At 45.7% G+C, this 13311-nt stretch overlaps 1 protein-coding gene across 1 annotated transcript in view; it reads right to left on the bottom strand.

Annotated features, from left to right (window-relative positions):
• Positions 1–13311, bottom strand: part of ptprga (protein tyrosine phosphatase receptor type Ga) — a 171080-nt gene that overhangs the window by 121788 nt on the left and 35981 nt on the right. The window contains exon 2 of the mRNA XM_030777647.1: positions 6284–6388. Coding sequence (XP_030633507.1) covers positions 6284–6388 — 105 coding nt within the window. The remainder of the gene's footprint in view (positions 1–6283; positions 6389–13311) is intronic.

A 13311-nucleotide genomic window follows, 5' to 3' on the forward strand; every position in this document is an offset into this window, starting at 1 on the left:
AGCTCTTTAATGGTTTAAAACACCAGACATAACCAAGCTCTCAAAGAAAGTGAAAACCACTGGCTTAGTGGGTTAAAACCACGCGTGGGAAATCAGGTCGCTGGTTCCAGTCCGACAAAGGACACCTGGCAGCATGGTGCCCCGTGTCTGTTGGTTATGATGTCCCTTCCCTCTCTTTTGGCAAGAGCTCTTTTGCACTCGGTTAAAGCACTTAACCCCAACTAGCTCCCGGAGTGCCGCAATAAAGTAACCCTTTCTCTCCCCCCCAACTACCCCCCCCCCCACCCGGTCCGCATGCACATCTTCAAAAAGAGTGTGTGCTGAATAGCCATGCTTTACCAAAAAAAAAAAAAAAAAAAAAAACGGATTAAATAAACAATGAAGATGAGCCACTGAGCGGTAAATACTTCAGCATTTCCCCTTGACTGCGTCTGTCTCTCCCTACCCTCCCTCAACACTGAACACCCACTCAGCGCTGGGTCTGTTTGCCCAGCACCAGGGAAATACAGGCATTTCAATGCCTTTCGCAGGCCAGACGCGGGGAGGGGTATATTTACACTCCAAATATATCAGCCATTCTTTATTTCAATCTCAGAGCCTTGGCCTTTTACAGCAGGCTTCGCTGGCAGCAACGTTCAAAATGCAAAAAGTCAGGAGAAATAAAACAAAAACAAAAAGAGAAGCAAAATGCTTGGAACAAACAAGAGTTTTTTTGTTTTTTTTTTTATTTTATTTTCCCTCCTCCTCCTCCTCCTCCTCCTCCTGACTGTGCGTGCAGCGGATAAACAAATGGAGGTTCTCAGACAGAAAAAAAAAAAAATATGCAACGCGCTCCTTCTTTCCACGTCAGGTGGAATGAACGGCGCGTCGGGCGAGACGTTACCGCGGCGATCTCGCGGCCGCCCGAGAGCCCGTCTCCCCTCAATGTGACCTACATGGTTAATTTGAGAGTTTTCTGCTCGCGCGCCTCTGGAAACGGTACCGCGGCTCAGATGAAATGCGCCTACGGGTCAGAGTCTAAAATGGAGAGATTACTCAAACAGTACAAAGTCATATTCAATTACGGTAGCGGGTTATTGGCCGTACAGTAAATTGCACAATTACTGCGGATACAGTGGCAGATGTGCTGGTCCATTTGCGCACGCTGCAAGCGGGGACCGCGCTGTCAGCAGGAAGGGGTCATTCTATTAGAGCAGACTCATGATAGACCAGCAGTATAGCTGAGATACATACTTAAACCAGCAAGCACGCTTTAAGCAGAGAAAACAGAGCCTCTCTCTATTCCAGGAAAAAAAAAAAAAAAAAACAGTTCCGCTCTACCTCTATCTTTCTCTCTATTTCGGTCTCGCTTTCTCACTCACCTTGATTTCTGTTAAACAGCTGTCTCACACTGGCATATTTGCATATGTATCGCAATCTGAGATGAATTCATTAAGAGGGAAGCTGAGCTGGTAAATGACCCAGTGTTTCAGTCCCTTCCACGTGTTTAAGAGCTTACCCGGAAACAGAGGGGTTGTTGCCACAGGCCTCATAAATACAAGGAGACGCACACACACACACACACACACACACACACACACACACACACACACACAGACACACACACTCATAAACAGGGCAAAGCGTGAAAAATAAAAGTCAGCCTGAGAAGTCAGAACCAGAGACAGAAAGCAAAAGCCGGTGAAGATCTGAAAAAAAAAAAAAAAACAAAAAAAAAAACACAAGAAACGGAGAGGGCAAAAGAAGCCCACCATGTCCAGCCTAAACATCCAAGCTGCAGAAAAACAGACCCAAACAACAACGGCAATAGGAGAGAGAGAAAGAGAAGACACACACAGAGAGACAGAGAGAGAGAGAGAGAGAGAGAGAGAGAGAGAGAGAGAGAAGGAAAAAAAAGTTTCATTAGCATGCTCAGTCAGGTGCAGGGTTTTCGGTTTTTCTGTCAGCCCATCAGCCCATGCTCAGCCAAATGCTCCCTCTAAACATCCAGCTGCTCCGTACGCCGATGCTTTCCCAACCCCTGGAAGCCAGGCAATAATTACTTGTTAAAGGAGAAGGAAGGAGGGCATTATGAATTCCGCCTTCAGCTTCTATCTATCTCATCAATGCGCCTGTCACTTCGTAATTAGCAGTCTAATCGATGAAAAATGCTCCTGTCAAAATATTTCAAATGACGACAAAAAAAAAAAAAAAGTCAGAGCGGTTATGAATTCCGCACAGGAAGTCGCAAGGCACAAAGGGACTCGGCCTGTCAACGATGGAAGAACATTCGCGTCAGAAAAGAGAGAAAAAAAAAAAAAGATGACTGGGAACATTCAAGCCAATCTTTCTTTGTAAAAAACTTCTGTCCTCCGCTCTAAATACGAAACAGAACTAACTTCGGGCTTTGAGAAGCAGTGGGCAGCCAGTCTCACCCTTAATTACTTAAAATCATCCATCGTGGGACGCCATTCAGAGAATGACTTTTTGTGAAGGCGGTGAATGAGAGGGTGTTTCAGTTCATTAAGGATTCTGCAGTCATTTTAGGTGAAAACGCAATAACGCGGAAGCAGTCCACAGTGAAATTCCATTACTGGTGAAGTACAGCTGGCTCTGTTACCAGCTCAATTACCTTAAGTCTTATGTTCAGAACGCACGGTTTCATTACCTACAACTGCTGATATCATCACAAGAGTCATGTGCATCTACAAAATAACTCTGCTTTAAGGCATGTTACACAGTTACAGACCAGCAAAAGATTGGCTCACACATGGTTTATATGACCTCTGTGAGCAAAAACTTAATGGAGCAAACACTAAAACAGCCCAAAACCAAATGTTAGCTGTCCATGAAAATATAGTATTTTGACATGATCCTGGAGCTGAACCGAGTGAATTTGATTGAGTTAAATACTTCACACGAAGTATTTAACTACTGCTACTGTTGAATGAAACATCTGGAAAGGGTTACATCTGTACCAGACCTGAGCATCAGGAAAAAGCACTTGCATGCCTCCGTGCTCTCAACGAGAATAAAAGAGCGATGAAATAAGAGAAACTAAAACCAAACCATTTCAAGAGGTCTGAAAAGAAGTAAAACCGGTAATACACTTTTTCTTTGTTTTTCCTCAAAAGGAGCGCTCTAAAGACAAAATATCATCAATTTCCATCTTCACATCTCTTGATAAAGAGGCACTCAGAGCCAAGAGCCCTCTATTAAAACATGCCATCTCATTTGAAATTGCATATGTGTGTTTATACGAAAAGGAAAGGATCTTTAATTAAGCTCCGTCCTCTATTAATACCACGAGCACTGATATCACAGAAGGATTTAAAATTAATATCCAGTGCAATACAAGAGAACCTTGGCACATAATGTCATTCTGCTGATTTTTTTTTTCCCTGAAGTTTCCTGGGAAAAAAAAAAACAAAAAAAAACCCCTTGAGCTTTCCGTCAAATCTATTTAAAGGAACTTGAAGAGTTTAGAGCACGAGTCTAGCTTGACAGTTCTAGGGAAAAGAGACTTTAATTTTGAAAAAAAAAAAAGTTCAAAAGGCACTGACTGAAAGGAGCAGAGAAGACTCCTTTAGCATGCGGTTGAGCCGAGTTAATCATTTTGCTTGAGTAAGATGTTTACCTCTGTTCTCATGAGCAACCCCTTAATTACAAAAACTCGCTGATTATGTTGATTTTGTCCAAATGTTCTTTTTTAATACTCTAGTAAAAACACTCAAGCTTCAAAAACAGTTATGTTTTTTTTTGTATTTAAAACAGTGTATGTCAACATAAACTGTTCAGTTAAGAAACCAGTAAAAATTATGTGTCTTACAGCTTTTAGAGTCCAATGCTGAGGACTAAACTGCACTTCATTGTATGATCTGAGATAAAGATGCTAGAGGACAAAAAAAAATAGAATATTTCCCAGAAGTGTCACCAATATTTTTTTTTAGCTATGCCTGACAGGACTAAGCTACAACTGATTTCTGTTCATTTTAAATGAAAAGCCATGATTTCAGTGCAAGATGACTTCATCCTCTGCAATCGTATGAACGTGATGCACAACACAAACCAAACAGTACATCTATGTGGGTTTAAATGAAATGAGGAGTTTTACAAAGTGGAAGAATTGGTGGATTCACTTTAGCTCAATGAAGCAGGAGTGGTGGCGTCATGTGATGTGTGGAACCACTGGATGTCGGAGGCAAACAGTGAAAGCAGGTGCAGCTTAACTGTGTGTAAACAAGGCAAAGCCACTCTGCACTGGTAGGTATACTGTTCATAGGGAGTGGATCATCTGCTGGCTTCATTAACACTGCCTGGAGGGCAAAGCCTGAATCAGCTGGGCTGCACACTGCTATTCTGCACAGGGGGGGTATATCTGCATTCAGGGCCTTAAAGGGAATTAATGCTGTAAAATACACTTACGCGCACGCGCGCACACACACACACACACACACACACACACACACACACACACACACACACACACACAACCCGTCCTCTAAAGCTTCTAGTCTGACTGAGAAGGCCATGCTTCACATAGTGCCAACATTACCTCACAGTTAGCCAGGCTCTGTGTATCAGGTGAGTAAAACAGAATTATGAAGAGAGAGAGAGAGAGAAAGAGGTCTGAGAGATAGGGGTGTAGACAAATGGAGATTCTAGTAATCTCAACCACTGTAAAACATATGCCATTAACTGTCGAAGAAAAAAAGAGAGAGAGAGAGAGAATTCCCTGTTTGTGTGCGTGTGACTTTCTGCGCCTTCGCCATAAGAGCAGCCACCCTGTTTCCCTCCTCTTCCTGATTACAAATGCAAACTCACTTCCCAATTAGCTCAATGCTAATCACATTTCCCCCCATCTTTCCCTGACAGAGTATAGGATCTCTATCTTCCTCAGACTAAACAGTCAAATCCCTGCTTTCTGCACACCAAACATAGCCGGGCCACCATCCTCCCTCAAAGCCCAAAGGGCCTGGGGAAGAGCGCTCGTCGCTGAGTGTGAGCGGGAAACTCCTGGTGAATCCCAGAGCTCCTCAGAAAAAAGGCTGCGCTGGCTATGCGGCTCCCCAGTGTACAGACCAGATTATTGAATATCAGACGAGCTGCCATGACTTTAAGATATGAAAACCATCAGAGGATTCCAATGATGCGTTAGCTAGAGAGAGGCTAGCCTTCCAACGGCATCGCGAGTGCTGTCAGAAACATGCACAAACACACGCATACACACGCACACATACAAACACACACACACACCCCGACGTACACACACACACACACACCCCGACATACACACACACACACACACACACACAGACACACTCAAACAGAAGAAGGAATGACATCGACCTATATGAGAAGTCACAGTGTGTATCCATAGGAACTGCAGCGTTATCAGCGTTAAGATATAAAATGAGGTGCCCTCATGGAGATTACACACACACACACACACACACACACACACAAAAGACAACATGCCACAATGTGAGGGCGTATTTCACCAGCGAGAGATACAGACGCATAGCACAGACATGAAAACTCCTAGCACACTCACAGGAAGCATAATTCAGTGGGCTGTTGGACATACAATACACAGACATACACAAACCCTGTGAAACATATTGTTCATTATGTAACATCAATGCATACACAGACAATCACCTTTACGTAACACCATCCAAACCTGAGGCACCGTAACACTCCTCAGATATGTTTGTGTTTATACAACATGTATTGTTCTTCTTCCTCCGTGTTCGAAGTTTAATTAATTGTATTATGACAACATGTTATATAACGCTATAAATTGGGAGAAAGGAAAAAATAAAAAGAGAGTAAAAAACAATCAGCAGACCTTGGGTTGAGTGACAGATATTCCCAGTAAATATGTCACCTACCACATCCTGCCAGGAACCCGTAGCTTTTAATGCTACGGTGGTACACAATTACAACAGACACGAGGGGAAAAGAGGTATTTAAATAAATAAAATAAAGATCATTTATTGCCCCAGGCTTGGTTGCACAGTAAAAGATTAATGCTCTTCTTCTGCAAATATCGCTCTGAGGGACAACAGAAGTCACTTTTTCTGCACAGAAACATTCATAAAATAAAAAGCCCCGAGAGTCCCTGAGGCAAAGGCTCTAAAGAGCAAGCAGGAGAGGAGAAGAGAAGGAAGAGAGAGAGAGAGAGAACGAGGGAAGATGAGCTGGACAGTGGATGAATAACTCGCTGTAGTGTCTGTTGGGGGGAGGGGGGGGGGGGGTGTATGGAGTTAGGTGGCCTGTCAATGTGTGTGGTATAATTCACCTGAGTAGGCCCAGTAGGACTCCTCTGCAGCCCTGCGTTGTCTGCTGCTGGATGGCTGCTCATGGTACTCCGCATGCAAAGAGCCCAGATCACCACCTGCCAAAGCTGGAGAAAGACAAATGAAAAAACAGGGGGAGTTATATTATAGCTGTCATTATTTCTTTATTACACGCACACACACACTGAGCTGCGCATACATACAAAGAAACACACAAAATCACACACAGGGGCAAAGAGGACTGCCATCCACTGTTTATCATCCATTAGACGAAAGAAAAGAAAAAAAAAAAAAAAGAGAGAGAAAGAAACGCCCACCCCACACAGAGGTATTTACGGCCTGACTGTACTGGGTTGGGTTTCCAGTCGGCCTCATAAAAAATGTATGAGTGGCTAAATAAATAAATTAGGTCTTATTGGCTGCAGAGCGGTAAGCTAAATTGCTAAGTGCTGAAGCACAAGGCTGTGAAGGGTGATGCACGGGCAGGAACGCGCGCTGAGCCGGCCAGGGCACTGGCTGCAGCAGCAGTGGGCCCGTCTTAAGACGTCGCAGGAGGAGAAGAAGAACTGTACTAAAGGGGAAAGAAGAATAACATCCTCCCCCCGCTACACACACATACACACACACGCGCGCGCACACACACAAACACACACACATGCACACACACACAGACACACGCGCACACACACAGACACACCCACACGCGCGCGCGCACGCACACGCACACACACACACACAAACACACACACATGCACACACACACAGACACGCGCACACACACAGACACATGCACACGCACGCACACACACACACGCACACACACGCACACACACACGCACACACACACACGCACGCAGCTCTCACCCCCTATGTCTCACCCCTGCTCCCATTTGTCAGAAACGATCGCGCCGGCTCTTCTTTAACTAGGAGGGAGCTCCAAACCTAGCGACTGTGTGAAGACATGGGGCGAGGCTGGAATTTTTTATTTTTTATTTTTTTTTAGAGCCAGCTTCATCTCTCTGAGCGCCGAATGCAATTTGGCAGTACCTGGGGGTAAGTGCCATTTCACATTTAGGCCAACCCAAAAATCGGCCACCCACGGCAGCGGGAACCGAGACAGGGGGCGGGGGCAGGTAAGTCGGCGACAGGCCGGTGACTCACCGGGAGATTGGGGCTGCTGCTACAGCCTGTCTCTCTGTTGACTGCTCTCAGGTAACAAGGACGCTCGGCCACCAAAGATGTCAATCAAAACGTAACGCAATAAAGAAAAAAAAAAACAGCTCACGAGGCACTGTGGTTAAGTGCATTTTGGTATGAACAATGGCGGACTTTATTTATTTAATTTTTTTTTTTTTTTTTGCTTCAATGACAAACTTTTTTTGCACTACCGTGCTCCTAACCCCTTCACCCCCCACCTCTGTAATTCCTTCGGATGTAAGCCAGAGCACACCCACGAATGTCGATGAGGGGGCATTCTATGGCTTTTCTATGAATTACATTATCGATTCCCAATATTCTTTAAACAGAAAATGTAATTATGCAATGCTTTACCCTGTCTAAGCATCTGTTTCACCCTATGCCTCTTTGAAGTCCATACTCTCTCTCTCTCTCTCTCTCTCTCTCTCTTTCTCTCTCTCCTCTTCATTCATTCTGTCTCTATCTTTTCAATCTTTTGCCCCATGAAGTCCATACTCTCTCTCTCTCTCTCTCTCTCTCTCATTCATGAACACAGATACACAGAGTTTCTGAGTGATGACTCCTAGCTGCTGCTTTTCCTGTCTGTTCTCAAGCAGTTAATTTTATTTCTCTCCATGATTTCTCTCCACATCTCTGAAGCACCGCGCTCCCCCCCCCTCCCTCTTTCTCTCCTCCACTCTCCTCACACATACAGCATTACCACTCCATTTATGGCCGCTCATTTAATGAGCAGCATCCTCGCCAAGCTGTGCTAACACTCTTCGCCCGCCGTCCACTCTGACAGTTCTGCCTCTTCCAGTCTTCACTATGGCTCCGACAGTTGAATATTAATTTCTTAAACAGTGACCGCAGTAGGTAGAGGCACTGAGCCCTCTCTAAAAGCATGTCCAATAACAGCATATTACCAACTCATGGGGAGGAACCCTGTTCCAGCCCAGCAGGCTGTTATGGTGACAGTTGTCGGGGCCTTGTGACGGACAGCGGGCTGCCTTGGCAACGGCTCAGCTGGAGGGGCCAAAGAGGAAGGAGGAAGAGGGGGCCCAGTGTGGGTGCAGAGGAAGAGGCAGAAGCCCGAGCCAGGCCTGGAATCACTCGCGCCGGTCACTCTGGGAAACCTTTCCTTCACAGACAGAAGCCTTTCTAATGCCTTTCACATGCACTTCACACTGCTGACACGCTTGGCATGGAGTGATATTGATCATTGGCTGCGTGTAGAAATTCTCTGACACTTGCATACATGCACGAAAGTGAGTTAACACGCACACAGACAGACACACACACATACACACACGTACACTTGCACTTAGACATATCCTGAGTGCTTTTCTTTTTGGCAATATATGGGCCAGGCTAAAAACAAAATGAGTTTGACACTTTCTGTCCCTGTATTAGACACTGTCAAGGAGGGAAACTACTGCCTGGGCTACTTGTTGTCTTTAGGGAACAGAGAGAGAAGAGGGGGTGAGAAAACAGGGGAGAGAGGGGGGGGGCAGAGAGAGAGAGAGAGAGAGAGAGAGAGAGAGAGAGAGAGAGAGAGAGAGAGAGAGAGAAAGAGAGATAGAGAGAGAGAAAGAGAGAAAGAGAGAGAGAGCGGTAGACAGAGAGAGGGAAGTATTACCCAGACTGACCGACCACCAGCAGCTTTGCCCAGTCTCCTAGCAAACACACACACACACACACACACACACACACACACACAGGCACACACCCCATATCCTCTCTCCTTCCAGACCATGTCAAAATCAATCAGCATCAATACAGTCCAATATGCAGAGAGAGCACTCATGCACACACGCACATAGGCCCACACATGAAAAAAAAAAAAAAAGACATAAAGCCAGGGCATGAACACATGCCAAAAAAACATCTTTTTTGCTCAAAAAAAAAAAAAATGTCCTGGTAACATTGTCTTGAGGGAAAATCTTTTAGAGTCCAAGTTTAACGGCACATCCAATGCCAGAGACGTCTCCAGCGATCAAATCCCAGGCTCCAGAGGTTCCATCTTGTCCAGATCTCCTAAATGAATTTTGACGTAATTGATTTAGATTTTCCTATTAGAGGAGCACAGTTTTATGAGAGAGAGATTGGAAGCTGACATTTTTGTCAGGCTGTCACTGCGGAAAACAATGATAAGCAGAGAAAGAAAGAGAAAGAAAGAGTAGAGTTATGGTACTCAAAGGAGGAGAGAGTTGGAGTACAGTGTATAAAACACCAATCTAACCCTCCAACACAAGTTGTGTTTTTCACCAAATAAAAGTGTTTGGGCACATTGGATCGTCTGACTGCCTGACAGAGCTTTTATTTATTCTCTTTTAAAAACGAAAAAGAAATACTGCTAATGTTTAAAGAGATAATGAATCGCTGACAGCAATCACTCTAGCCTTGAACTAAGCAAAGCTTGAAACGGTGAGAACAAAATCCCCCAGTTTTAGGTGGTAATGGAGAAAAGGCACAAATGCTGACAGAGCACACGCTCCAATCAGATTATGCATTTCCTCACCGGGCTCTTATAAAGCGCATTAAACCGAAAAAAAACTTCGGCCGTCTCTGACCCTCTCCTCGAGAGAACCCACACAGAAAATCCCCCCCCCCCCTCCCGACGCTGCCCCCCCTCCAGAAAACAAAAAGAAAAAAAAGGAACCCGATACATCTGTCGACTGTTAGGGCCAGGCATTTGAGGAACGGCCGGATGTTTGCTCAGCCGTCATTAGAATGCATGGCGGAGTCTCTTGTCCGCGCACTTAACCTTGATTTTCTTTTGTCTTACTGTAGGGTGGGGGGGGGTGGGGGGGGGTGGGGTTGTTCGGGTGGGGCTCGTTGGGGTGGTGGGTGCTGCCTGTGCCTGGGTTGCAGTTTAAGAGGCATGTGGGGCAGTCCCTACTCTACTGATCTACTCATTAACATTCCACACATCTCTCTCCAATAGCTTTCTGCTGAAGGGCATGCACCTGGGGGCTCGTCTGGGATATATCGATATATGAACACACACACACACATACACACACATACACACACACACACACACAAGCAGGCAGTAGGAGCAACATCTGTCGTTTGAGTCAAGCTTTGCAGTGGAGTGAAAATCCTGTGTCTCTCTCTCTCTCTTTCTCTCCCTCTGTCTCTATCTATCTATCTTTGCTTCCTCTGTGAAGGGGAGGCAGCACATGTAGTGCACTTTAGAGGACATGTACTGATGTAAGAGTCTGAAGTCAACGCAAAAAGCAGAGCAATTGGCTAGCTACAACTCACTGCTGTAGCCTGAGAGAGGGAGAGAGAGAGAGAGAGAGAGAGAGAGAGAGAGAGAGAGAGAGGGCTCAGACACACTATATAATCCGTGAAGCGAAAAAAAACACTGCGAGGGAACACAAGAACCATGTCATCTGTCTGTAACACATTATTCAAACAGCTCTTTAGTGTTGCTGTAATGCACGTTAAGACACACATCAGCACAGAAATGCCTTACTCTCTCCTCTCTCTCCCTCTGTCTTTTCCCCTCATTGATCTCCAGCAGACAGCAGACAGGAACAATGGGGGGTATTCAAAGCATGCTAATGTTAATGGAAAGCTCTAACTTTGCCTGGTACAAGGTCTCCAGACCAACGCAAGCCTTAGCTAAGCAGGGAAAAGCAGAGACGGATTCAGCACCCCAGATACAAACAAGTCCTAATGTATAGACTGCACGTAGAGATGCGGCAATGATGCGTTCTCTGCTCGTTCTCCGACAGCCATGGCGCTGGGTCAGCGCACTCTAAATGGGACCGGGTGAATTCTGGAATAGCTCTGCTTAACTAGCACTGTGCTATGCAGAGCACAGAGGATGTGAGGAGAATGCAAGGGAAGGGATTCATGGTGATCTTTAGCCATGTTCTGCCTGACTGCTGAAGTATGCAGGCGGATTTGTGGGCGTTCTTCCCGTAAAGGAAAGGCAAAAAAAAAAAAAAAAAATCTGCACTCATTTCTCTCTGGCTTTCTGGAAGAGACAGAGCGGAGAGTAAAAGACATAGCGCGGAGGAGAAAACGAAGAGAAATTGAGAATAAGACCCTTTTTCCTTTCTCTTTTTTCCTTTAAACTGAGGCTTGAAGGTCAGCGCGTATGAAACAATCCATAACAGATGTCACTTAGCAACTCCAACTCCAGACAATAGACATCTCCCTCGGCGTTAGAACGGCGGAGCTGTGCTGTTGCCGTCTCCGCAGATGAGATGAGCTTTGCTCTAATAACACATGCATTTCTCATATGACATCTCAATATTCATGGGGACAGATCTGACTGCTCCAGGCACGTACAAAGACAGCTCAGAGTGATTAAAAAGACTTCATATGGGCCAAGTACAGAGGGACTAACAAGACAATGCAAGGGAGTGTTGTGCACTGGGGCCAATAAGACTTTGTTTTCTCCACATCTGCGGCCTGTGGCTAAACGGACGTGCCACACACTTGAAGGACAGGAGCGGAGGCCTCTTGTTTATGGAGGAGGACTTTGTGAGTGAGAGCAGGGACTGGGAAAAGTGGACATTTAGTCTTTTTTTTTTTTTTTTTTTCCTGTCCTGAGGTGCCTCAGCAGCTTCACTGCATGGGCCCCCAGAGCCAGGCCACACTGTTGGACATAATAACATAATTGGAAGTAATGATGGCTGCCCTTTAAGACAGCTCCATAGAGATCATTAGAAACAGAGAGAGAGAGACAGAAAGACAGACACAGAAAGAGAGAAAGAGAGAGAGGGAGAGAGAGAGAGAGAGAGAGAGAGAGACTTTATTTCCTGTCCAACTTCACCAATGGCTCTGGCCATCTCCTAAACAATGAGAAAATACACTCACTGTTTGGTCAATTATATTCTCTTTACCTTCCTCATATTCTCTCTCCCTCTCGCACACACACACACACACACACACACATATAATACACAATGAACTCTGTGAAAACATTAATGTGTGCATGCAATGTACTGAATTTATTTACAATCACACTAAAACAGTAACGACAGCCGGTGCTTATGCATTAATGCACATGGGCACACGTGCATACTTTCATTATTCCAACTGCTTACAGGGTGGGGGTCACATGATATGGCAGATGAGTGCTCTTGCGGAGGTAGGGCTGAGCTTTTTAATGAGTCCTGCATCTGTTTGTGATTAACACCCCTCGCATTCGATGCAGGGCGCTAAAGACAACAGCGGAGCCGAACGCGAGCGTCTCTGCAAGGGGGACGTTAGCCACCGCGGAGCGAAAACGAACGCCGTTTCCTGCGCCTCCTGACCTGCGGATGCCTCTGGGCCAGGCTCCAAAGAGTGCGTGCGTGTGTGTACGTGTGTATGTGTGAGTGTAACACGGGGTGTCCCGGGGTAGGAAAAGTGGGCTCTGGAGCCTGGGCCCACAGGAAAAGGAGAAAGAGAGTCAAAGCCCCAAAATAGCACACGACTTCCGTGCTCTCATTTGCATACAAAAGCTAAGCCCGGGCATTGAAGAGCGTTCCCCCGAGGTGGATGGTGAATGCCAGACTCTCTCTCTCTCTCTCCCCCTCTCTCTTTTTCTCTCTCCATTTACCCAGAACTCCACAGAGTCCGGCAGTCTATGCATTATGTTCTCTCTTGGCTTCATTACCAACTCAGGTGGTACAGAGAGAGCCGCATCAACATACTCTCTCTCTCACATACACACACACACACACACACACACACACACCATCAACAGCACTGACATCATTGTCCCGCTGCCCCCTGAGCATACTATGTGATCTGATTACCAGGACAAAGGGTAGAGGGGAGAGCTGGCAGAGCAAAGGAGGAGAATACGATTCTACCGGAAAAAAAATACAAAATTCCATCAAGCTAT

Source organism: Chanos chanos, chromosome 6 (assembly GCF_902362185.1).
Source record: "Chanos chanos chromosome 6, fChaCha1.1, whole genome shotgun sequence".
Lineage (NCBI taxonomy): Eukaryota > Metazoa > Chordata > Actinopteri > Gonorynchiformes > Chanidae > Chanos > Chanos chanos.